The sequence below is a fragment of the Mobula hypostoma genome, chromosome 20 (genome assembly GCF_963921235.1).
Source record: "Mobula hypostoma chromosome 20, sMobHyp1.1, whole genome shotgun sequence".
NCBI lineage: Eukaryota > Metazoa > Chordata > Chondrichthyes > Myliobatiformes > Myliobatidae > Mobula > Mobula hypostoma.
Window position 1 is genome coordinate 43839476 of NC_086116.1, and position 27014 is coordinate 43866489.

The following is a 27014-nucleotide window of genomic DNA, read 5'->3' on the forward strand; positions in this document are numbered from 1 at the left end:
CAGCCCATGATGCTGTGCTGACTTTTTTTTTAAAAACCCATTCCAAGATTAATCTAAACTTCCCTCTTTCATGGCCTTACTTTCCAGTGACAATTTTAATTCAATATCAAAAGAAATTGTTCAATTTTCTCCTTCACTTTCTTCTGTCAACCATTGTCCTCCAGTAGTTGTCTCCTTCAACCCTTTACCTCTTCCACCCATTACCTCCCAGCACCTACACACCCACTTTAACCCTCTCCAGGTCTCACCTACCACCTAGTAACTCCTTTCCCTTCACCCATATTATTCTGGCTTATGCCTCCCTTCTTTTCCAGTTCCAATGAAGGGTCTCCACCTGAAACATCAACTGCTCATTCCCCCCCATGGATGCCGACTGATCTGCTGACATCTTCCATTATTTGTGTGTTAATAGAAATTTATTTTTTAAAGTCTAGAACATACAGCATGGAAATAGGCCCTTCAGCCCATCTAATCCATGCCAAAATATTCTGCCTAGTCCCATTCACTGTACCTGGACCATAGCCCTCCACACACTTCACATTCATAATTTATTTAAATTCCTCTTAAGTGCTGAAATCGAAGCCATATCCACCACTTCCACTGGCAGCTTTAACATTTCACCCTTAACCCATGACCTCTAGTTCTAATCTCACCAAACCTCAATAGAAAAGCCTGCATTTAACCCAATTATAACCCCTAATTTTATATACCTTCTAGGGAATGAAGTCCTAACCGAGGGGTGAGAAAGTCAGACTAATTTGGGTAAGGGAAAACTAACGAGTGACAGGACTCTCCATTCTTATCTATTACCTAATTCAAACCACCCACTGGAAACTGCTGGCCTTAAAATCCCTCTAGATGAAGTACACAGCCCACGGCTCTTCAACATACCACCCATCCAACTGTCAGTCAGAAAGGCGAGAGGAACAAACAGCAAGGACCCCCATCATTCAGGTCGTGCTCCCTTCTGACTGCTGCCATTGGGCAGAGGTACAGGAGCCTTAGGTCCCACACCAGTGTCAGGAACAGTTATTACCCTTCAACCATCAGGCTCCTGAACTAGCGTGGAAACTTCATTCACCTCAGCACTAAACTGACTCCACAACCTATAGACTCACTTTCAAGGACTCTAACTTCTGGACACGACAGAAAATCCTGGCAATTCCAGACAAAGTTTCACACCCTCTGCATGCCAGCTTGGCTGAACAGAGAAACACTTTTAGCAAAAGACTAAGACAACTGCACTGCTCCAAAGAGCGCTATATGAGGTCATTCTAACCATTGGCCATTAGGCTCCATAATGAGTCAATCTATAGACAGGGAAGTGATACCCCCTCCTGTTAAGACCCCTTGAGCCAACTCATTTTTCATTCTACTTCTCTAATATTCATATCTGTGCACTTGTTATGCTACTGTGACACTAATTTCCTTTGGTATCAATAAAGTAACTCAAACTTCAAGTTTGTTTTTTGTATTTGTACAATTTGTCATCTTTTGCATTTTGGTTGCTTGTGGGCAGTTTTTCATTGATCCTATTGTGTTTCTTTGTATCTGTGAATGCCTACAAGAAAATTAATCTCAGGTGTATGGTGACAAATTTAATTTGAACTTTAAATGATGACACTAAGCCATAGCAAGCATTATCCCTTAATAATCCACCCAGGAGGAAATGACGAACTTTTCTCCAAAGTTAATCATAATGCATTACATGTGCATTACCCAAGTTAGTCAAGCCAGCTGCAGACGAAGCTGATGCTTTTCACAAAAAGTTTTGCGAAACTAGTTTTAAACCCCATTCTCATCCCAAACATCAACCTGCATAAGAGGAACTAGATTTAACTCCAGGCTGGTGTAATCCAGATTATATTCAATCCACCCAGCATTTGCTAATCTGTTACTTCAACTGGTTTAAAGGGAGCTAGTGCTAGGAGTGTTGTATACCCAATAAATTGAACACTCACCTCTGGCCGATCTCTGTGTGTGTTTACCGCCTCCACGTTCAAAAAGATAGACTCAACCTTGCAACCTAATTGAAGAGAAGATTAATCCTATGATTCAGTACAAATGTCATAGAAAAATACAGCACAGCAGGCCCTTCAGCCCATCTAGTCTGTGCCAAGCCATTAGTTATAATGTTTTGTAGAGCACCAAACTCACCATATGCAAAAGGAGTCAATTTGAGTACAGTGTGAAGAGGACACTTGAGGTACGGCAGCTCATCTATAATGAGAACAATCAAATAGTCAACATACTGCTAAACTCTTACACTTTAGGATGCCTCACAAGTCAAGGTGGCACGGTGGCACATCGATTAGCATAGCACCATCACAGTGCCAGCAAGACAGGTTCAATTCCCACCGATGCAAGAAGCTTGTACATTCGCCCCGGGACTGTATAGGTTTCCTCCCATATTCCACATTTGTACAGATAAGGGTAGCAAGTTTCACGCATGCTATGTTGACACCAGAAGCACGGCAACACTTGCTGTGCTCCCAGCACATCCTCGGACAAACGATGCATTTCACTACATTTTGATGTACGTGTGACAAAGCTAATCTTTAATCTGGAATTGGTTTGCTACAACCACATGTACTGAGATAGTGGGAAGTGCCTCTTGCATGTTGCTCATACGGATCAATACACCAGAGCATTGAGGTAGATCAAAAGTAAAACAGTAACAGAATGCAGAATAATGTAACAAGTACAGAGAAAATTTATGCAGGGAAATTAGGTGCAAAGCCATAAAGAAGTTTGAGAGGTCAAGATTCCTGGCATGATAGTGGTGCAGCTGGGAGAGCCAGTCTCACAGCTCCAGAGATCTGGGTTTAATCCTGACCTCTGCTGGGACAAATCAGTACTTGACAGGCAGCATGGAATCAAAATTCAAAAGTTCAAATTTCGAAGTACGTGTATGTCAACATACACAACCCTGTGATCTGCTTTCTTTCGGACACACACAGCAAATCCAAGGGACGCTATAGAACTAATGAAAGATTGTACTCAACAGGTCAGACAGACAATGTGCAAAAGACAAACTGTGCAAATACAGCAAACTAGCAATAAATATCAAGAACATGAGATAAAGTGTCCTTGAAAGTAAGTCCATAGATTGTAGGAACAGTTCAGTGATGGGGTGAGTGAAATTATCCAAACTGGTTCAAGACTTGGATGGTTGAGAGGCAGTATCTATTCCTGAACTTGGTGGTGTGGGTGCTGAGGCTCCTGGACCCTCTTCCTGATAGCAAGCGAGAAGAGAGCACATCCTGGGTGGTGGGGGGTTCCCTGATGATTAATGCTGCTTTCCTGGGACAACGCTTCATGTAGTTGTGCTCAGTGGGGATGGCATTACCTGTGACAGACTGAGCTGTATCCACTACTTTTTATAGTATTTTTTTTAAATTCAAGGGCATTGATATTTCCATACCAGGCTGTGATGCAACGAGTCAATACACTATCCACCATGTCTATAGAAGATTGTCAGAGTTTTAGTGTCATGCCCAATCTTTGCAAACTCCCAAGTTGAAGCTTGGCTGTGCTTTCATAATTGCACTGCAATTTCCATGCAAAGGGCCTGATAATTTGCATGTTCCCATGGATCCTCAATTTCCATTTTCAACCAACGCACAACAGACAGCATCCTGTCTGGGTGAATCACAGCTTGGTATGGCAACTGCTCTGAATGTGACTACAAGACACAGCTCAATACATCACTGAAACCAGCCTCCCCCTCCGTCTACACTTCTCGTTGCCTCAGTACCCCAGCCAGCATAATCAAAGATCCCACCCACCCTTCTCCCCTCTCCCACAGACAAAAGCTTGGACCACCAGGCTCAAGAACTGCTCCAGTCCTGCTGTTACAAGGCTATTAAACCATGAACGAAAAGATGGGCTCTTGACTTCACAATCTACCTTATTTTCACCTTGCACCTTGTCTACCTGGACTGTATTTTCTCTTTTATTGTTTTCCCTTGTACTACCTCAATGCACTGATGTGATTAAATGACCTGCATGGATGCCATGCAGAATAAAGTCTTTCACTGTACCTCAGTACATGTGACAATAATAGATCTACCAGTTTATCATACATTCTAATAAATTAACATGGGAGCCAATCCATGCACAGCAAGCTCCCAGAAACAGTAGCCATCTGAAACATGCCCACTCGTTACTACCCTCTCAGTAGGAAAAGGAGCTGGAGACCCTCACTCAATATTCTTTGCCTCCACCATCAGACATCTGAAAGGTCCATGAACACACTCCTCTTTTGCACCATTTTTAAGATAAATTCTTAATTTTAGGTCTTGCACTACTCTACCACTACAAAACAAATTTCACAATGTACGCCTGAGATAACAAACCCTGATACAGAGTCATTCTGAATTAATAAGGACCTCGATGTACAGTACTGCCCTATCCACCAACCTGCACTTTTATCCAGGAAGTATGCGAGAAGGCAGCGCATGACTGCTTGATGACAGATGACTAAAACATCACCCTGTCTCTCCAGTTCCATAATAACCGGCTCCAGGCGCTGCACCAGGTCCTGGTAAGACTAGAAACAGAACACCACACAGTTAAAACCAGAAATGTGACCCAGTTACCACTTTCAAAATTAACATCCTCAAACAGAGGATTTCTAAAGCGACAGCTAGTTAAGGGCCAAGCAGAGTCGCCATCATCGTGTTTCACGTCGTATAATGTGGGCGATCACATCTCATGACCATAATTGTCCTTGTCAAATTTTTTTCCTACAGAAGTAGTTTCACATTGCCTTCTTCTGGGCAGTGTCTTGACAAAACTGGCAACCCCCAGCCATCATCACTTCAGAAATTGCCTGGCATCATTGCCAGGACTTGTGATAGGCCCTGGCTGTTCACACAACCACCCACCAGCTGCTCACACGGTTTCCCATGAGCCTGATCAGGGGTGCGGCTAAGCAGGTGCCACACCTAACCCGAGAGTGATCTGCAGGCTCGGGGAGGGAAGAAGCACCTTTCACCACCTTTGATAGAGATGCAAGCAGAGTATTCGGAAAATTTAATGTATGCATCATTACAAACGTCAGCTCTTGAACAGTATTTAGAACATAAGCTTGCAAAGACATATTTCAGTAGCAATTCATCAAAATAGTGACACAAGAGGGGCACCATGGCAACGCAGTGGTTAGTGCAATGCTATTACAGTTTGGGGCATTGCTGTGCTTGAAGTTCAATTCCAGTGCTGTCTGTGAGGATTTTATTTTGCTCTCCGTTACCATGTGGGTTTCCTCCAGGTACTCTGGTTTCTTCCCACAGTCCAAAAGGTGTACTGGTTAGTAGATTATTTGGTCATTGTAAATTGTCCAGTAGGCTAGAGTTAAACAGATTGCTGGGCAGTGCAGCTCACCAGGCCAAAAGAGCCTGTTCCATGCTGCATTTCCAAATAAATGGATCCTGTAGATGCTGGAAATCCAGAGTAACAAGTTCAAAATGCTGGAGAAACTCAGCAGGCCAGGCAGCGGCTATGGGGAACGAACAGTCAACTAGTCGGGCCAAGAACCTTCATCGGGACAGGAAAGGAAGGTCGGGAGGGAGAGAATGTACAATCCAAACCAGCAGGTGATGGGTGAAACCAGATGAGAGGGAATGTGAGTGGGTGAGGGAATGAGTACAAGGTAAGAAGCTGGGAAATGATTGATAGAAGAAAGGAATGAAGGATCCTGATAGAGGACAGTAGAACAAGGGAGGAGGTGGAGAATCTGCTTGTTTTCTTTCACTGCACAGCTTCAATCCACTCAGTCAACTCCAGAAAGCTACTGCTAGCTAGACTCACCTCTCCCGTTGGGTAGCGGTAATAATATTTGTCCTGTTCCCGGAGGGAGTATTCCTCAGGGTATTGCTCCTTGATTTCTTCATAGGTCATATCTTCACATACACCCTGCAATCAGAAATACATTCAGTCACATCTCCCCTAGAAGCCCAAGTCTCAACTGTGCCAAATCATGTCCATTGGACACAAATGAGTCATTCCCAGTGCAGCAGAACAGATGTCACAATACACCGGTGCTCACTCTTCCCAACATACTAAACTGTCCAGACGCTCCTTTACAATCAGACAGAACTTACAGTATCTAAGGCATACTGGCCTTCACTAGAAGCTATGCAAGAGTTGTGAAAGCCAAAGCACAAACACTGGACAATACCAAGCCTAGTGCCAAATATAAACCAAACAATGCGTAGTCTTGATTGACTCCATAATCTACAGATTTTTCTTGGGGTAGAAAAAGGAAATTTTGTCTGTCTTTCATGTACAGCGCATTTAAACCTGTTCTGACAGAAAAGCAGGTTACTTAGATAACCTCAACACAACTACAATTCTGAGAGGTACTGCAATAGTGTGGGGTATGTCAATATCAATTGGTTAGTGGTTTAATATTGTCATATGTACTGGGGCATAGAAAAAAAATTTGCTTGTTTACTGTCTGGACAGATCACTCCACGCACAAATACAGCACAGTAATCCAAAAGGATAAAACAATGCAGAATTTAGTGTTACAGTTACTGACAAAGTGCAAGGTCCAAGACAGATCATGAGTTCATCTTCATTGTATAAAAGATCCATTCAAGAGTCGTAGACGATATTTTTTGAGCCTGATGTGTGTGTGTGTCTGTCTGTCTGTCTGTGTTATATAACACACACACACACAATGGGAGGAGGAAAAGTGAGGGTGACTGGGTAGGAGGGTCCTTTATTACGTTTGCTAATTTCTTGCAGCAGCAGAAAGTATAGCTGGAGTCAATGGAGGGAGGTTAGTTTGTTTGATGGACTGGGCTGTGTCTACAATGCTCTGTAATTTCGGACAATTGTCATAAATACAGATACAGCTTTCTCTGGTTTATCTGGTTAAAAAAAAAGTGAGGGCCACCTGGTACAGGTCAAATTTTCAAGAATTCCAAGCAATGATCCAAGCCCAAAAAGGGCCATACAAATTGAGAGGAGATCAAAGATTAAATGCAACTTACAGCATCTATTTCATTGAGTGCTTTCCACTGCTCATAATGGCTTCCCAACACCTCAGCCGTCTGGATGGTCCTCTGCAACTGGCTGGTCCAGACCTTCAGATCCTTCAGGTTCTGCTCCTCCAAAAACGTCCTTAATGCTGTGGAAAACTGGGGGCAGGGGAAGTTAAGATTCTCATTGTCACTAGAAGTTTCATAAAACCCTCATTTGTTTTAAAGTAAAAAAAAAATGCCATGCATCTCTCTGCAGATGGAGGTAGGGCAATAAACTGGCTGAACACAGTAGCCAACATCTAAATTATGCTTTTTGAATATTACTTACAAAAATTGCTTTTATCTCAAAATCTAAAGAAATTGCAAACAAATTGCAAATTCTACTGTCGTGAGGTTAGAGGAGCAACACCTCATATCCCATCTAGGTAACCTCCAACCTGAAGGCATGAAAATCAATTTTTCTAGCTTCTGGTTATTTCTCCCAGTCCCCCTCTCCCTCCCCTCCCATTCTGGTTATCCTCTTGCCCCTTCTCTTCTCATCTGCCGATCACCTCCCTCTGGTTCTCCTCCTGTAATCCACAATCCTCTCCTATCAGATTCATTCTTCAGCCCTTTACCTCTTCCACCGATCACCATGTAGCTTCTCAGAGCAGCCCCCTCCCTCTCCTGCACCCACTCCCCCCCACCCGGCTTAACCTATTACACCATATTCTGGCTTCTGCCCCCCTTCCTTTCCGGTGGCAATAAAGGGCCCTGGTCCAAAACTGACTGCTTATTCCCTTCTATTAATGCTGCCCGACCTGCAGGGCTCCTCCAGCATTGTGTGTTGCATATAAAGTATGTTCAGCCCATCTCTGACAAAGACAAAGCAAGTGCTTGCATACAAAAACAGTATGTTACCTACACTCAACAGCAGGTTTTATTAGTACTAGCAGGTTGTGCAAAGCAATCTTTTCAACAATTTGAAATGTTGATTATTAGAATGTATTAAATTTCCAGCACGCTTTAATAACATTAACTTGCAGATTTGAACAGCATTCTCCTGGAGCGCAGGAGAATGAGGGGAGATTTGATGGAGGTATTAAAAAAAAATCAAGGGTCTAAATAGGGTTGATGCGAGTGAGCTTTTTCCATGAAGGTTGGGCAACACAAAAAAATGGAGGTCATAGGCCAAGGGTGAAGGGTCAAATATTCAAGGGGAACCTGAGGAAGAACTTCACTCAGAGGTGGAGAGTGTGTGGAACAAGCTGCCAGTGGATGTGGGTTCATTTGTAATACGCAAGTTTAGATAAATACACGGATGGGAGGGGTATGGTCCAGTTACGTGTTGATGGGATTAGGCAGAACAGCTCAGCGTGGATTGATGGGCCAAAGACCACATTTCTGTGCTGCAGTGCTCTACGACTACGAGCGTACAAGGAGGTTTATCCACGTACCTTCTTCCCTCTGTAAGAGAGCCCAGAATCGCCACCAATCTTGCCCTTGAGGTTATATTCACTCTCCCCATGGCGACACAAGTAGATTGTACGAGGATGGACGTGAATGTTCATTAGGTAATAGACTATTCTGCTCTGGATGTGATCCTGAACCCGGTTTACCAGGAACCGCCTGCCCACGTTAATCACCTTGATGAACGAGAGGTCTCTAATGTGACATGCCAAGGGAGGGAAAGGAAAGTTAACAATTGACAAAATGATTCCTTATCATCATTACACTAACTGCAGCTCTACAAAACCATTATAGTAAGCACTTAATTACCAGAATTTAGTGCTGAAACAAGCATATCAGATCAATTCTTCACAGTATAGTGAGATTTACTGAATACTGACTAAGCATTTGAACATGTCGAACAGCACAGAATTTCATATATTCTATTGTATTTATTTTACTGCAAATGCCTACAAAAATAAATCTTCAGAGTATATCGCAACATACATGTGCATTGTAATACATTTACTTTAAACTTTGACAGCACTTCTGATGAAGCATTATCAAACACTTCAATAGCTTTGTCACATATACACTAAAACATAGAAACTCTGAAAGCAATGCAGCAAACAATACCACACTTCTGACATCAACATAGCATGCCCACAACTCACTGACTCTAACGGTTAGGTCTTTGGAACGTGGGAGGAAACCAGCACATCTGGAGGAAACATACGCAGTCATGGGGGAGGGGGGAAACACAAACTCCTTGCAGACAGCAGTGGGAATTGAACCCCAATCAGTAACCGCTGGCGCTATGAAGCATTGTACTAATTGCTGCATGACCATGCAACCTATGCAAACCTTGCAGGATTTGCAGCATTCATTAACCATCTCCATCAACTGTACTCCCTCTATTTTAATGCATAGAACAACACTCTAAGGCCATCCCTACAACTGAGTACCAACTTTGGAACACAAGATGCTGGAGGAACTCAGCAGGCCAGGCAGCATCTATGGGGAAAAAAAAAAGTACAGTCAGCATTTCAGGCCAAGACCCTTCAGCAGGACCTGCCTGGCCTGCGTGCGTGTGCGGCTTGGATTTCCAGCATCTACAGATTTCTCTTGTTTGTGAACCAACTTTGGGTGCAGGTTTGAGAATAGAAGGCACGCTAGCGGTTATACCTCATTAGGAGTTTGAGGAGATTAGCTATGTCAAAGACTCTACAGATGTACTGTGGAGAACAATCTGACCAGTTGCATCATCAGCTGGTATGGGGACTCCAATGCACAGGTTGGAGAGGCTGCAGAGGGTTGGAAGCTCAGCCAGCTCCATCATGGGTGCATCTTCCACAACTGAGAACATCTTAAGGGGCAGCACACATCATAAAGAACCCTCCTCCACCCAGGACATGCCCTCTTCTCATTACCACCAGGGTGGTCCAACAGCCTGAAGACCCACACAACTTTTTAGTAACAGCTTCTTCCCCTATGCCAGACTTCTGAACAGTCCATGAATTCATGAACACTACCACTCTAATCTTCTTTTTCACCAATTTATTTTTGTTGCAACTTAGTAATTTCTTTTATGCCTTACATTGCCACTATGAAGATATGTCAGTGATAAGGATCCCGAATCTGATTTTACTTGGACGCAAGTTTAAGAACAGACACACTGATAAAAAAAGGACCAACTCAGCACTGGACTCACTTATCGTAGTTGTCTGGGTCCAGAGGCTGATAGGTTGCTTTGTAGCACTCGATTCTCTTGAGGAAGTCTTCCATTGCGTCCGCCCTGTTACAATCCATATAATCTGGACTGGACACCTTCACATCCTGTAGCGAGCAAAGCATCGACTTAGATGGGGAGACATTAAAACCAGGCTTCCTCAAAAGCCCACCCAACATCTGCGCAGTCACTGCGAAGCGAGCAGTCTCTGCACCCACTCACCATGATGTTGGCTGCCACCACACTGGGATCATCGCAGACAGACTCAACAAAAAACACCTACAATCAAAGAAAAATAACATTCAGTTTCTTCAACCTTTAAGTCCGTCATCAAATCAAGAAAGCTCACCAGTGCCTCTTCTTTCCGAAGAGATCCTCACTACAGATGCGCAGTGGAGAGCACCCTCACGTTCTGCATCACTGTGTGGTACAGAGACTGCGCTGCGGCAGACAGGAGAGCTCTCCAATGGATAGTTCAATCTGCCCAATGCATCAACGGCATCAGAATATAAACTATATACAGAAAGGTGCTGGAAAAATACCAGCAATATCATGAAAGACCTCACTCACCCTGATTATGGGTTGTTTGTCCCACTCCCATCAGGGATGAGGCTACACAGCATCCACGCCAGGACCACCAGACTCGTTTCTTCCCCAAGTTGTCAGGCTGATCAGCACTGCCACCCATTAATCCACCCCGCCACCACGGCATACCCTTCAGCCCAACCAATCCATGCTGATCACACTGCCCAACCGAGTCCCCATTTCCTGCTTCCTGCCCACATCCTCCAAACCCCAACTCTGCATGTACCCATCCAAGTGTTTCTTAGATACTACTGTACTCTGATCAACCTACCAACAGGCCTGTACAATGTGAGAATATGCACCTCACACAGGCCATAGTTACTGCAAATAGTAAGCATACGATCAGCAACACTGGCTACAAATCTACAGCTTGGGTCCGTTACTCAGAGCTTGCACAGACAACTGGAATGCCAGAGATCAATTAAATATTTTTTGAAATTTCGACTGTTTATCTGCTTTCATAATTATGTGCTATATATGCCTTTTGCGCCTTGGCCCCAGAGGAATACCATTTCATTGAGCTGTATTCATGTGTATGGTTGAATGACAATTAAGCTTCAATAAAGGATGTTTTTTTAATGTTCAAGAGGGAGAACTCCATCCCGCAGCTGGGAGAGAAGGGGAATGCCACTATTTGGGCCTTGTGCAGCTGTATTTATTTGGAGTGAGCACAGCACCAGGCCCTTCCGGTCCAACAAGCCCACACTGACCAATTAACCTACTAAGCTGCACATCTTTAGGCTGTGGGAGGAAACTGAAGCACCCAAAGTAAACCCACACGGTCATGTGAGAGACACACAAACTCCTTACAGAGACTGGCAGAATTGAACCTGTGTCGCTGCCGCTGTAACAGCGTTAACTTAAATACTAAGCTACCGTGCTTTTATGCCGCACAAAGGTCCACACTTCATTTCAGCTCTACACTGTCAGCTGACGCCTTTCAGACCAGGTATTAAACCCAGACCCATCTCCTCATGCAAGGATGCCAAATGCTGATTAAAGGCAGAGGAATCTTCCCTCCCCCCACCCCCCATGTCCTCACCCAAAACTTGCTCTAATCAATTAAGACCAGATTGAGGTGCAACTTCCTGGCTTTTTGGAATTTTGCTGTGTGCAAATTGGCTGCCATATTTGCTACTTCAACTTTCAAAGCGATGCTGCAGAAACGCTAAACTTTGTATGTAGACAAGGAGTTACAATTCGCACCCTCATTTCAAATCTAACACCAAATTTCCAAGACCTGAGCCTTGGACACAGCGTCAGCTTTAGAAGCTGGCAGCAGAAATTCTGAATCTCTGGACAGCACTAACCTTCCATCCATTTTCTTCTGCAAAGTTCAGGATCATCGCCCGTCTATCTCTGGTGGTATTTGTAGCATCGAAAACCTGTTAAATTGAGAGTTTGATTAGAACCAGCCAATTACCATCTTGCTCAGGATATAATTTTTCCTCCAAGGATTGATAGTAAGGAGCATAAAGCAACTCTGGAGTCCCATGACTCCAACTAAGCGTAAAGCCTTGAATTAATCCAATAAAATGCTGGCACCCTTTCCATATTTTATCTGCTTCATTTAACATAGAAAAACATCACACTGGAATTAGATACAAACATTTAACCCAAGCCAATGAATATTAACAGCTCAAACAGCTACAAGGCAAGCTAGCTATAACATTCCAACTAGTTTGAAATATTGCAGAGTATCGGTGGTTTGGGTTGGCTATTAGAAGTTTGGTTGGTCACAGAGCCAGGCTAAGCATTTGCAGATGTTTCAGCTCCAACTGATTGATCAAGCTCAATGATCAAACTTCCAAATTCCAACTACTTTGTACAAAAAAGCTAATTAATAAATTCTAAGCTCCAGACATATCCATCGCCAGCACATTTAAGACACACACGCCATCTTGAATTATCCTTATTCCATCTCAGATGGAACAGGGAAACACTCAGGAGGTTGCCACTCTACCCTCTCACTCGAATAACCTCCTTTATGCTCAGTGGCACTTGGCAAAGCTCAAATTCCAACTATAACTCTGGCGATAACAGAACTGCTTTTGGCAGAATCTCAGATGGTGTCCAGGAAGCATACTGGAGATTAGTAACCCAACAACAACCTTGCACTCAACAGTAAGACCAAGGAGTTGATTGTGGACTTCAGGAAGGGGAAGATGGAAGAACACACTAGTCCACATTAAAAAAAGTCACCAGCGAAAAGGGTGAGCAGTTTCAAGTTTCTGAGCATCAAAATCTCTGAAAGGTCCATCTTGGGACCAACATATTGATGAAATCATGAAGACTCTTTTCACTTGCCCCATCATTGACTTGTTCCCAAAACCTATTGGCTCACTTTCAAGGACACTTCATCTCATGTCAGCAATATTTATAGCTTCTTTGATTTTCCCCTTTGTACTTGCAAGGTATTTTTGCGCACATTGGCTGTTGTTCATTCTGTTAGGTGTGGTCTTTCATTGAACCTATTGTGTTTCTTGTATTTACTATGATTAGCTGCAAGAAAATGAATCTCTGGGTTGTCTATGGTGACGTGTACTTTGATAATAAATTTACTTTGAACTTTGAAGGTGCACCCATGGCTCCACTTCATTAGGAGTTTGAGGAGATTTAGTGCGTCACTATAGGTTGACAAATTTCTACAGATGTACCATGGAGAGAATTCTGACTGGTTGCATCACAGTCTAGTATGGAGCTGCCAATGTGCCGAATCAGGAAAAGCTGAAGAGCATTGCAAACTCAGCCTGTTCCATCATGGATACTAACCTCCTCATATAGAGGACATCTTCAGAAGGTTGCGCCTCGAGGTGACATCCATTTTGAAAGACCCTCACCATAGAGACGATAGGCACTTCTCGTTACCACCATCAGGGAAGTGTTACGCTCAACATTTCAGCTTCTTCCCATCTGCTAAATTTCCATTGAGTCCATGAACACCTATCTTCCTTTCATTTCGTACTATTTATCTTTTCTACATTTCTTTGTTTTTATTTACTGAGATACAGTGTGGAGTTGGCCCTTCGAGCCACCCTGCCAATCAACCCCTGATTTAACGCTAGCCTAATCATGGGTCAGTTTACAACAACCAGTTAACTTACCAACTGTGGGAGGAAACCAGAGCACTCTGAGAAAACCAACACGGTCACAGGGAGATCATACAAACACGTTTCAGACAGGTGGGGTTATGTAATTCATGGTGACTGTATTGCTGCTGAAAAACAAACTTCACGACATACATCAGTGATAACAAAGCTGATTCTGACTCTTCACCTTGGCCGTCTTATTGGAGGGAATCGTGTGCTGTGGAATGCCCTCCTGTAGGGTGAAAGAATCAGACTCATCACTGACACAGGTCATGAAATTCATTGTATTGTGACAGTTCTGGGCAATACACAAAATACTACAATTTACATATAGTACAAGTTACAGAAATATAAAACAAATTAATACAAAAAAGAGCAAAATAGTCAAGTAGTGCTTGTGGGTTCATTGACTATTCGGAAATCTGATTCAAGAGGGGAAGACATTGTTGTTAAAACTTTTCAGCGTTATCTTCAGGCTCCTGTACCTCCTTCCCCACAGCAGTAATGAAAAGCAGGAACGTGCTGAATGGTGAGGGCTCTTACATTTTTACAAGCAGCATCACCCTGCCTAATCTGTCAAGTAAGGAGACGGACTTACTGCAATTTGGCCACCTTCCTCTGATAGATAGAGCCTTACATCTCTCAAGGCTGCCAAGGCACACTGCCTGCAGAAAACAACAAGGACAAGTCAGATCGAATAGAGCACAGAGCAGCCATGCAGATTTCAGAAAGACTCTTCCAAAAAAAAGATACGGGATCACCCTTGGGTTTATAGTACTAGCAAACATACAATTGTAACAATGTGGCCCTTTCACGGAAAAGAAAATCCATTTCCTTCCTTAGCATTACACCACGGGATGCGAATGTCCATTGAAAGAGTTGGTGCAAGGCAGATCCAACCCTAATAAGGTCAATTTGGAACTTCTGGCTGTCTGCCGAGCATGATCAAGAACTGCCCAAAATATGAGAGCTTCCTCTAAATATTGAGTCAAAAGGAAAACGAACAGCAGGAATTCAAGCTCAGGACAATAGTTAAGTACAGTGTAGGGGGAGATAATGTGGGGTCTGTACTCAGACAGGCTACACAAATTCTAATGAGAAACATGCTTATTCTGCCAGTGTTCTATCACAATTCAGTCACTCCACTGCAAGGATGTTAGTTTAATTCCCCAGCCTTTACACCATAAAAATCTGTCATTTTGCAGTGATCCAGTCAGATGCCATCTTCAACACTCAAATTCACTTGGGTAATTACTGTAACAGGTTTTGACAGCAGGAATTAAAGTAAATTGCATCTTTGTTAGCTGTTTGATAAGCTGCTTTTTTAATCCAAATAAACTTTATTCATAATAAAAAATTACAACAATAACCATGTGATGCCTTTCATTCTTACATTCATATTCAATGTGTTACATAGTGTTCTATTACATTCCTTAAAACCAATAGGACTGTTGCCACTCATGGTCTTCTGGGGTGGTACACTACAATAATTCCTCAATCCACTCACCCCATCTCCAGTAGCAGACAAACCCGATACTGTGGTCCTTCTCCACTGTCCGATGTACAGAGGTGCAGTGGAAAAGCTTGCCCTGCTTGAGGGGCGTCAAGGTAGCATAGGGATCCACGTAACACTAATACAGGGCAGGTGGCCTGGCTCAATTCTGCTACTAATTGCAAGGAGCTTGCGTGTTCCCCCGTGACCACATGCGTTTCATCCTTGCTTCCTCCCACATTCAAATGTGTACAGATTAGTGCATTAATTGGTCACATGGGTGTAATTGGGTGCTATGAACTCAATGGGCCAAAGGGGGCTGCTACCATGCTGCATCACTAAAGAAAAGCCCATCAATCTATTAAAACAGTAAATTGGGTAGTGCAAGGTAAAAGAGTAACAATGCAGAATAGTGTCACAGTTACAGAGATGGGAGTGCAGGCAGACAGGAATGTGCAAGGTGCCACAACGAGGTAGATTGTGAGGTCAAGAGTACATTCCTACTATGGTAGAAGACTGGCAACATACATCAAAGTTGCTGGTGAACGCAGCAGGCCAAGCAGCATCTCTAGGAAGAGGTGCAGTCGACGTTTCAGGCCGAGACCCTTCGTCAGGACTAACTGTCGGGATCCCACCACTACTCCGTAACTTCCGCCACCTCCAACGGGATCCCACCAGTAAGCACATCTTTCCCTCCCCCGCTCTCTCTGCATTCCGCAGGGATCGCTCCCTACACAACTCCCTTGTCCATTCGTCCCCCCCATCCCTCCCCACTGATCTCCCTCCTGGCACTTATCCGTGTAAGCGGAACAAGTGCTACACATGCCCTTACACTTCCTCCCTTACCACCATTCAGGGCCCCAAACAGTCCTTCCAGGTGAGGCATCACTTCACCTGTGAGTCGACTGGGGTGATATACTGCGTCCGGTGCTCCCGTTGTGGCCTTTTATATATTGGTGAGACCCGACGCAGACTGGGAGACTGCTTTGCTGAACATCTACGCTCTGTCCGCCAGAGAAAGCAGGATCTCCCAGTGGCCACACATTTTAATTCCACATCCCATTCCCATTCTGACATGTCTATCCACAGCCTCCTCTACTGTAAAGATGAAGCCACACTCAGGTTGGAGGAACAACACCTTATATTCCGTCTGGGTAGCCTCCAACCTGATGGCATAAACATCGACTTCTCTAACTTCCGCTAAGGCCCCACCTCCCCCTCGTACCCCATCTGTTACTCATTTTTATGCACACATTCTTTCTCTCTCTCTCCTTTTTCTTCCTCTGTCCCTCTGAATATACCTCTTGCCCATCCTCTGGGTCACCCCTCCCCCTTGTCTTTCTTCCCAGACCTCCTGTCCCATGATCCTCTCGTATCCCCTTTTGCCTATCACCTGTCCAGCTCTCGGCTCTATCCCTCCCCCTCCTGTCTTCTCCTATCATTTTGCATCTCCCCCTCCCCCTCCAACTTTCAAATCTCTTACTCACTCTTCCTTCAGTTAGTCCTGACGAAGGGTCTCGGCCTGAAACGTCGACTGCACCTCTTCCTAGAGATGCTGCTTGGCCTGCTGCGTTCACCAGCAACTTTGATGTATGTTGCTTGAATTTCCAGCATCTGCAGAATTCCTGTTGTTTATGGTAGAAGACTGCCTCAGTCTCATAACCCAGGATAGAAGCTGCCTTTGAGCCCAATAGTACACGCTTCCAGGCTTTTGTATTTTCTCCCCAGTGGGAGAGGGAAGAAGAGAGATTGTCCCTGGTGGGTTGGGTCTTTGACTGTGCTGTCTGCTTTACTGAGGCAGCAAGTAGTATAGGCAGTGCACTGAGAGGGGGCTGGTTTCCCCCATGAGAATTTGGCAAAACGTCTTTTTATTAAATAAAGCTTTCCAGTATCTAATACAACTGACATTCACAGTTGGGCTTAATTCAGTTGTGTTAAGCTACCAACAAATGCAATGCTTGAAGATCCAGGCTGCCAAGCCTACTTACTTCCGAATTTTCATAGCATCTTCGTTGTCATGGCGGAAGAAGTCATATGACCGATACCACTTAACAGCCTCTCGACGATACTCGCCAACGTTGAAAACTGTACAATAGGAGAGTATTATTAGTGAAGCAAAGAAATGAACCTTGGGTCTTTATCTCCTGCTCACTGAATGTGTCAAGGACAGATTATAGCCCTGGTTATTGGTACATAGAGATTAGATAATTTGTCACATGCACATGGAAACAGTGAAATGTGTTCTTTGCATCGATGACTATAGTTCAAGGATTATGCTGGGGACATGCCCACAACTTACTAACTCTAACCCATTCATCTTTGGGCTGTGGGAAGAAACTAAAGCACCCAGAGGGGAAGCTGCTGCGGTCACAGGGAGAATGTACAACCTTATAGGCAACAGTGGGAAATTAACCCCATCACTGGTGCCTTAAAGTGTTTCATGGAACATTACAGCACAGACCCTTCAGTTCATAATGTTGTGCTGATCCTTTAACCAACTCCAATATCAATCTAACCCTTGTCACCCACACAGCCCTCTATTTTACTTATCCATGTGCAAGCATCTCTTAAATGTCCCTAATGTACCTGCCTCTGCCACCACCCCCAGAAAAGGGTTTCGGCCCAAAATGTCAACTGTTTATTTCCCTCCATAGATGCTACCTGACCTGCTGAATTCCTCCAGCATTTTGAGAGAGTTACTTAAGATTTCCAGCATCCGCCGAATCTCGTGTCCGATTTACCCCCTTGAATTCTGGATCAGCCAGTAACCAACCTTGGGAGGCAACAAGCCTGAAAGCACCCCGATTTAGTTTGTGGAGTAGAGCAAAGTCAGCTCAAAATAAAATCTGACTGTTGTTCAAGATTCAGATTTATCTACCCATCTTTATTTTTGAGATATAAAGTAACAGGCCCTTCCAGCCCAAAGAGTCCCCTCCACCCAGTTACACCCATGTATGGTTGGCTGGTCACATCTTTGGAATGTGAGAGAAAACAGGAGGACCCAAAGGAAATCCATGTGGTTACAGGGATAATGCACAGACTTCAATGTTTTAAGGTGATTGAAGGAAAGTATAGGGGGGGGCGTCAGAGGTAGCAGTTTGTTTTACAGATTGGTGGGTGCATGGAGTGTGCTGCCAGGGGTGGTGCTAGATACATTAGAGGCATTTAAGAGACTCTTAGGCTCGTGGACGATAGAAAATGGAGAGCAATGCAAGAGGGGAGGGTTAGACTAATGTTACAATAGGTCAAAAGGTTGAGACAGCATTTTGGGCCAAAGGGCCTGTACTGTGCTGTACAATGTTCTTTACAGACAGTGATGGGAATTAAGCCCGGGTCACTGGCACTGTTATAGTTTACACTAACTGGTACACTACCACACCGCCCCTTAGCACCAGGTCTCCAGGACAGGAGAGAAGCTTCCAGCCCACAGACCCACCGATACCCCACAGCGAATGTGAAAGTCGTCAATGTCCTGTACACAAGGCCCAGCCTTACCTCAGTGGTATTCTGCCCGGCCAGCATACTTGCCTTTGGTTGGGGCTCCTATCCAGTTGAGATATCGGGTCAGCTTCTTAGCTATGTAGGTCTTCCCTCGAGCTGGTAGCCCCACCATCACAATCACAGTGGGAGAGTTGGTAAGGTGTGGAATATATGCTGCTCCAACAACAAAGGAAAAATACTCCATTCAGTTTCACTAGTACAAAAACCAATGCAATTACAACACTAATTTTCTTTCAGCAACACAGTGCTGCAGGAACTCAGTAGGCCAGGCAGCAGCTATGGAGGGGAATAAATAGCTAATAACCCTTCAGAGAAAGGAAGGGGACAGGAGCCAGAATAAGGTGGTAGGGAGGGGAAGAAGCACATGCTGACAGGTGACAGATGAAAGGGAAGATAGGTGGGGGGGGTGAAGTGAGAATTTGATCCACATTTGGTAGGGTTTAAAACAATTTAATGCTACAAACATTGGGGGAGAAGAAATCAGCTCGGACAGCATATGTGGGAAGAGAAATAGGAACTAACTGAAGGTGAAGTTCTGAATGCTCAGCTTGAAGCATCAGCAGCTTCACAGATGCTGCCCAGCTAGCTGAGATGTCCAATGTTTTATCAAGGAATATTTTGAATTTTAATAGATATCACTTGATTTTCCATCAGCCCTGCAGAAGAGAAGAGTATAAATTTTAGAGAGAACTCAGTTACCAATTTTCTGCAGAAGTGATTGAATACCCAAAGCAGTACACAAAAATGCTGGAGGAAGTCAGGTCAGGCAGCATCTATGGCGGGGAATACAGAGTGTTCTAGGCCAAGGTCCTTCATCAGGAATATAGATGCGATCTGACCTGCAGAATTCCTCCAGCGTTCCGCTCTGCTGTAGCGGAATTGAATTTCAGAAGAGTCCCACAAGCACGTGTATTGCACAGTCAGAACAAGTCATACTTCTAATAAACTTTTATCCAAAACAGAGGTCAGAATTTAAGATTATGAAATTAAGATTAAATTTGAAATACATTTATATTTTACATATTAGTTACACAGTAGTGTTATGATTAGCATATTATAGCACCAATGACCCTGGTTCAATTCTGCTGCTGCAAGGAGTTTGCACATTCTCCCCATTGCTGTGTGGGTTTCCTCTGAGTGCTCCGGGTTCCTGCAGAACTGGTCTCTTGCAGTGTCTCTTACAAGTGGTATGCAAGGAGTACAGCTGTCTAATAAGGTGGTTTGCCAGCTCAGTCACGAGGAGAATTAAGGATAGGCAATAAGTATTTGCTATAATTGTAAAATGCCACCATGGATGGTCCCAAGCTGGCTATAAAGGGGGAGGGTGGTTTGGGCATGGGGTTTGCAACCCATGCATAAAAGCTCAGTCAAAAAAAAAAATCAATCTCCAGAGACCTCATCGCTGAGAAAGGAGGGCTCTTCAATGGGCTGAATCTGGTGACAACTGTTCCAGGACAGACGACTCTGTCAGTGCCCCAGTAGAGCAATGGGCTTAAAAAACTATTGTAAACTGTAAATTGGTTTAACATTGCCACATGCTGAAGTACAGTGGAAACTCTACCTCAGTCAGTACATATGACTGTCACATTTTGCATGCTATTTACACAGATCATTTCAACTGATCAATACATCAAAGTCGGACAAGGGTAGCACAGCAGTCAGTGCAACACTTACAGCACCGACCCAGGCTTAATTCCACCAGTCTGTAAGGAGTTTTTAAAGTTCTCCCAGTAACCATGTGATTTTCCTCCCACATTCCAAAGGCGCATAGGTTAGTAGGTTAATTGGTCACATGGTGTAATTGGGCAGTGTGGGCTCATTGAGCTGGACCTGTCACCGGGCTGCATTTCTGAAATATAATTCGCCAGCGTTCGATGTTAAAGTGGTCCTGCAACCCCAGAGTAGCTGGAATCTCAAACAGCAGGTACAGCCTCTGAGATTCATGAAGTTAGCACAACAGGTACTAAACCCAGTTGACAAGGCCATTAAAACTTCATAAATGCAACAAAATGCCACAAAAGAAAATGGCTTTGCTCTCTAAATGTTCTTTGCACTTTTGACAATAAAGGGCCTTCAATTACAGAAGCTTGCAAAAAGTACATTGATGACCTCAAGACGCATTACATAGGACCCACAAGTTGATAAAGGCACAACGAATTTCACAAGTACAATGAAATGCACTTAAACTATTTGAGAATTGAAGTTTGCACATTACAAAATCATGTACAGAGAACATTTATGTAACCGGGGATTTCAGCTTAGTACTTTAAGATGCAGCAAGACTTGTGCACATTGAAGTAATAGCACAGTAAATTCAGAAAATTAGGACTACTTTGTTCAAGCAGAGGAAAACAAACTAAATAAATACCCTAAATAAAACATGAAGCAGGTTGTAAATGGGGTTTTGCAAGTGCACCCACCTTTGGAGAGGATGGAATATAGACAGGTATCTTACCCATCGGATTTTGGAAAAACACCCGAGTTGAGCCCTTCCCTCTGCTGCCCCAACACAACAGAGATGGACACTACATCTCAATCACACTCACATTAGACACCAAATTTTAGAGTTTTCACAACCTTCCTACTGTAGAGGTATCAATAAGATTGAAACAGTGCTGAGAAAACTTACGAGGATGTTGTTGATACCGAGGACCCAAGTTATTAGAAAAGGCTGAACAGGTTTGGACTTTATTCCCTAGGGTAGGACAATGAGGGGGCATAGGCACTGAGATCGGGTGAGACAAGAACTAGAGGTCAAATTTTAAGGGTGGAAAGGCAAAATGTTTAGGGGAATACAAGGGGGAATTTCTTTACTCAGTGTGGAATGAGAACCAGAGGAAGTGTGCCAATTTCAACATTTAAGAGAAATTTGGATAAGTCTGCAGACAGGAGGAGGTACAGAGGGCTAAGGTCCAGGCTGATGAGATGAGGTAGAGTAACAGTTCGGTACAAGCTGGATGGGCCAAAGGGCCATGTGTGAGCTGAAGTGCTCTATGACCCTACACAGATGCAGTCACATGTAATGTGCTCATCTTGGAAATAGTGAAACCACTGTCTATACAGCTGTCCCAAGAGACAAGTTCCTCAGGTGGGGAACAGGCAGCCCATAAGTGGACAAACCATTTCCTCAGGCTAGTGAAACTAGAACTAGGATAAAGGGAGATATATATATATATATATCAAGGTCTAAGACATGATGCATCAATTTTAGGCTGAACAGAATTTGCTAATCCTAGGGCATCAAGTTCAAAGTGAATATAATTTAGCACAAAGTGAACCAATGAAACCTACTCGGTAAAATGAGTTACAGACCAAGATCACTCCTGTGTAGGAAAACGCTGTGTGGGAAAAGAGTGGAGATAGGCCACGTGCATGTCATCAGCCCACACATCACTGATCACACGTGGAGACTTCAGCTGCACGTTAATCTTTATGTCTAAAAGTACCTTGTTTAACAGAGCCAAAGACATACCAGCCAATGGCTGGCTGGCAGGCATGTGGTAGTCAATGATATACTAAAGGATAAAAAGAGTTCCATCAGGGCATCATCACAAGCTAACACAGGCAGAGGTCGATTAACCGCCAATAAATTAATCAGAACTAGATTAGGGAGCAAGGTTCCTAAAACTGGTTTATAGTCACTAAAACAGCTGCTAACTCATGATAAAATCAAATTCTCCAATCTATTGGCTCCTGGAAACTCAAAAACTACAATTCAAAGTGGTAATAATTTACAGAACATTAGTGACATGCTCTTTTGTGGACAAGGTATGCTGAAGTGCATTGCGATATGGTTGCAACTCTACACAGCTAGAACTGGTCACCCACAAGAACACAAGAATGAGCAGAAACAGGCCCTTTGGCCCATCTAGTCTATGCCAGCCTGATCTTTTGCCTGATCCATCTACCTGCACCAGACCATAGCCCTCCATAACCTTCTCATCTGTGTACCCATTCTAACTTCTTGAAGTCTAAATGGCAAAACACTAATCACTAGAACAAAAACAACAGGAATTCTGCAGATGCTGGAAATTCAAGCAACACACATCAAAGTTGCTGGTGAACGCAGCAGGCCAGGCAGCATCTGTAGGAAGAGGTGCAGTCGACGTTTCAGGCCGAGACCGTTCATCAGGACTAACTGAAAGAAGAGTGAGTAAGGGATTTGAAAGTGGGAGGGGGAGGGGGAGGGGGAGATCCAAAATGATAGGAGAAGACAGGAGGGGGAGGGATGGAGCCAAGAGCTGGACAGGTGATAGGCAAAAGGGATACGAGAGGATCATGGGACAGGAGGTCCGGGAAGACAGACGGGGGGGGGGGCGCGGGGACCCAGAGGATGGGCAAGAGGTATATTCAGAGGGACAGAGGGAGAAAAAGGAGAGTGAGAGAACTTTCTCTCACTCTTTTTCTCCCTCTGTCCCTCTTTCTCTCACTCTCCTTTTTCTCCCTCTGTCCCTCTGAATATACCCATTGCCCATCCTCTGGATCCCCCCCCCCCGTCTTTCTTCCCGGACCTCCTGTCCCATGATCCTCTCATATCCTCTTTGCCTATCACCTGTCCAGCTCTCGGCTCTATCCCTCCCCCTCCTGTCTTCTCCTATCATTTTGGATCTCGCCATCCCCCTCCCACTTTCAAATCCCTTACTCACTCTTCCTTCAGTTAGTCCTGACGAAGGGTCTCGGCCCGAAACGTCGACTGCACCTCTTCCTACTAATCACTAGAGTTTAGCAACACTATGAAAACTTCCACTGTGCTAATTGTGTTCTTTCATGTACTACTTGTTTAATTTATGCTATTGTGAATGCTGCTTTATGATGCGATGTCTGTGATGCTGCTGCAAGTTTTTCCATTGCACCCGAGCATAGATATATTGTACACATGACAATAAGCTCAACTTTGGCATCTACGTCTACTGACAGTTTGTCCAGCACCTGCACCACCTTGAGTGAAGCGATTCCTCCTCCAATTCCCCTTAAATATTTCACCTTTGACCTGTTGTCTCACCTAACCCTGTGGGAAGAAACCTGCAGGCATACATCCTATTTGTATCCCTCATGAGATCATGGTTCATCTACCACAGGCTCCAGCTTCTCTTCTGTAAATATTCCCCTCGTTCCTAAATCATTCCAAAAAAAATTGCATATCCTCTCAAAGATCCAAGTCCCCATGATCATCTCAACTATTAAAGATTAGTTTTATTTGTCACAGGTACATCGAACATGGAACATAGGGAGAAATAAGTTGTTTATGCCAATGACCAGAGTCCAAGGATGTGCTGGGGCAGCCTGCAAGTGTCACCATGCATCTTGCACCAAAATAACATGCCCAGAACTTAAGGGACTTACTTGTTTGTTCTATTTGTAGATACAGTGCAGGATAGGCCTTTGAGGCCTTTTGAGCCACGCCATCCAGCAAACTAGATTTAACCCTAACCTAATCGCAGGAAAATTTACAATGATCAATTGACCTACCCAGTAGGTCTTTTGACTGTGGAAGGAAACCGGAACATCCGGAGAAAACCCACGCATTCTACAGGGAGGATGTACGGAGACTCCTTACAGAGGATGTTGGGATTGAACCCTAAACCCCTGACGACCACTACACTACCATGGCATGAAGAACTTTCCACCCACAAGATCCTCAACCTGGATGATTTGCATGCTTCAACTTCAAAAGTCTGAAACGTTACCCCAGAAAAGAAAAATTGCTGGAGGAACTCAGCAAGTCAAGCAGCATCTATGAGATGGAATAAAGAGCAATGTCTTGGGCAGAGATGTTTCATCGGAAGTGGGAGGGTCAGTCTAGCCATCAGCTCCACCCTGAATAAGGGGCTTGGCCTGAACCATCGACTCTTTAATCCCATAGATGCTGCCTGACCAGCTGAGTTCTTCCAGAGTGGTGTGTGCATGCTGCTCTGGATTTCCAGCATCTGCAGGATCTCTTGCGTTTAAGACATTACCCCAACAGCTCAACCTTGGAAGTGAACAACTTCTGAGTTTGCGATTAAAGATTACAGATGATTTGCCATTAATCCCAATGTCAGTTGTGACTCAGTGGGCCTAAATCTCAGGCAAGACAAAAGACTCGAGTCAAGGCTCCCCCTGGAGAGCACAAATCCAAGCTGACTGTCCAGGGCAATACTGGGGTACTGTACTGAAGGCTCATTAAGACAGCATTGCATTCTTGGAATACCACAGTACAGTACAGGCCCTTTGGCCTATGTTGTAATGACCCAATAACCTATTGAAATCAGTCTAACCTTTTCCTCCTAAATAGCCCTACGTTTTTCTATTACCCATTCTTAAAAGAGGTTTGTTCCAGTGTCCTGACCAATCCACATTCCTAAAGTGACAATATGAAAATAGCAGTTACATGGCCAGCGACACGTTGCTGACTGCGGGTAATATTGGTTGCACCATCACTCCAGTGATTACAATTCAAAAGCACTTTTCAAAGGCAATAAAGGACTTGGAGACATCTAGAAAGGGAATCAAAACCACCGTTTAGAAACAAATTGCCGTTCTTCCTATAATGCTGAGCAAGTACAATTTAAATATCCCAATCTATTGGCACCCATAAGACAGTAACAGGTCTGCAATTCAATCATGCCTGTTTTTTTCTTCGATGACATTCTCCTGCCTTCATGCCCTGTCTAATCAAGAACCTATGAATCTCCACTTTAAATGTACCAATGATTTGGCCTTCAGTCATCAGTGGTAATGAACGCCAGATTCACTACCACCTGGCTAAACAAATTCTTCATGTCTTTCTATTCTGAGGCTGCCCCCTCTGGACCCATAGTCTCCCACTATTGGAAACACTATGTCCACTATTCAAGTCTTTTGATAATATTCCATAGGTTTCAACGAGATCTCCCCTCATTCTTCTGAACTCAAGTACAGGCTCGGGGCATCAAACACTTCTCATTCATTACTCCTTTCATTCCCAGGATCATACGCAAACCTCCTCTGGACACACTCCAAGGCCAGCATATCCTTTCTTAGATATCGGGCCCAAAACTGTTCACAACACTCAGTGTCTGACCAAGGCCCCACAAAGCCTCAGCTTTACGTTCTTACAACCAGAGGGAATGATGGAGGTGATCATATTGCTGCTCCAGAGAGGAACGGACCTATATAGACATGTTTAAATCCAACCTCTGTAGCTCTTTAGCCTCCTCAGAAAGTGCAGGTGCTGTTGAGCGTTCCTGACTGTGCAGAATGTCTTCTGGGACCAGGAGAAGTTGTGTGAAATGTGCAACCTCAGGATTTTGAAACTACTCGAAGCTTCCACTGCTGTGAGGAGTGTGAGCGGTGAGAGTTCTCCTGAAGTTGGTAACCATTTCCCTCATCTTGTTGACATTAAGGTTATTTGCCTGGCATCAGGCCTTGATCTCTTCCACATCCTTTCTGTAGGCCATCTTGTCGTTGATGAGCCTCAACAGTTATGTTATCGGAGAACTTGACAATGTGGTGACTCAGGTGTTTGTCCTGTGCAGTCACGTGTGAGCAACGCATGGCTATGGGCTCGGCACACAGCCCTGGGAGACACCAGTGTTGAGGATGATGTGGATGGAGAAGCAGTTGGGTACTGTGACCATCTGAGGTCTGCTCGTTAGGAAGTCCAACACCGAGCTGCCCAGTGGCGTATTTAGACAGAGGAGTAGGAGTTTGTTCCAAAAGGTCTATGGGACAATAGTACTGAATGTCAAACTGAAATCCAGAAACAGTGTTCTGACACAAGTGTTTCTTGCTTTTTTGGTGCATTAGGGCCAGGTGCACAACAGATGCTATGGCATGTCACAGAGTAGGAGGGCAGATTTGATAGAATACAAAACTGAGGGGTATTGATCAGCTGAAATCAAGCACTTTCTCCACCGAGGTTAGGTGAGATTAGAACTAGAGGTCATAGGCCAAGAGTGAAAGGTGAAATATTTAATTCAGAGCATGGTGTGAGTGTGGAACCAGCTGCCAGCAAAAGTGGTGAACGCATGACCAATTTCAACATTTAAGTTTGGATAAGTACATAGATGGGCGGTGTATGGTCCAGACGGGTCAATGGGACTGCACATTGAGCATGGAATAGATGGGCCGAATGGCTTGAATGGTCTGTTTGTACTGTCGTTCTCTATTACTCCTTAGTTCTGGCAACTTAGGCAACTAACCAATGCCACTGCAACGACAGTACACCAATACCACAC

General features: G+C 44.2%; 1 protein-coding gene across 7 annotated transcripts in view; it reads right to left on the reverse strand.

Annotated features, from left to right (window-relative positions):
- The window catches only part of pfkfb3 (6-phosphofructo-2-kinase/fructose-2,6-biphosphatase 3), a 103885-nt gene that overhangs the window by 13924 nt on the left and 62947 nt on the right, over positions 1 to 27014 (reverse strand). For 6 of the 7 annotated variants that reach the window (XM_063072743.1, XM_063072744.1, XM_063072746.1 and 3 more), the window contains exons 2-13: positions 18844 to 18969; positions 17304 to 17400; positions 14422 to 14488; positions 12045 to 12119; positions 10372 to 10428; positions 10132 to 10256; positions 8429 to 8636; positions 7002 to 7148; positions 5812 to 5916; positions 4423 to 4552; positions 2158 to 2220; positions 1962 to 2026 (exon numbers count right to left, since the gene is read on the reverse strand). In XM_063072743.1, the coding sequence (XP_062928813.1) occupies positions 1962 to 2026; positions 2158 to 2220; positions 4423 to 4552; positions 5812 to 5916; positions 7002 to 7148; positions 8429 to 8636; positions 10132 to 10256; positions 10372 to 10428; positions 12045 to 12119; positions 14422 to 14488; positions 17304 to 17400; positions 18844 to 18969 (1265 nt within the window). Of the gene's footprint in view, positions 1 to 1961; positions 2027 to 2157; positions 2221 to 4422; positions 4553 to 5811; positions 5917 to 7001; positions 7149 to 8428; positions 8637 to 10131; positions 10257 to 10371; positions 10429 to 12044; positions 12120 to 14421; positions 14489 to 17303; positions 17401 to 18843; positions 18973 to 27014 lie in introns of all 7 variants that reach the window. The other variant, XM_063072745.1, reaches the window with a different exon arrangement.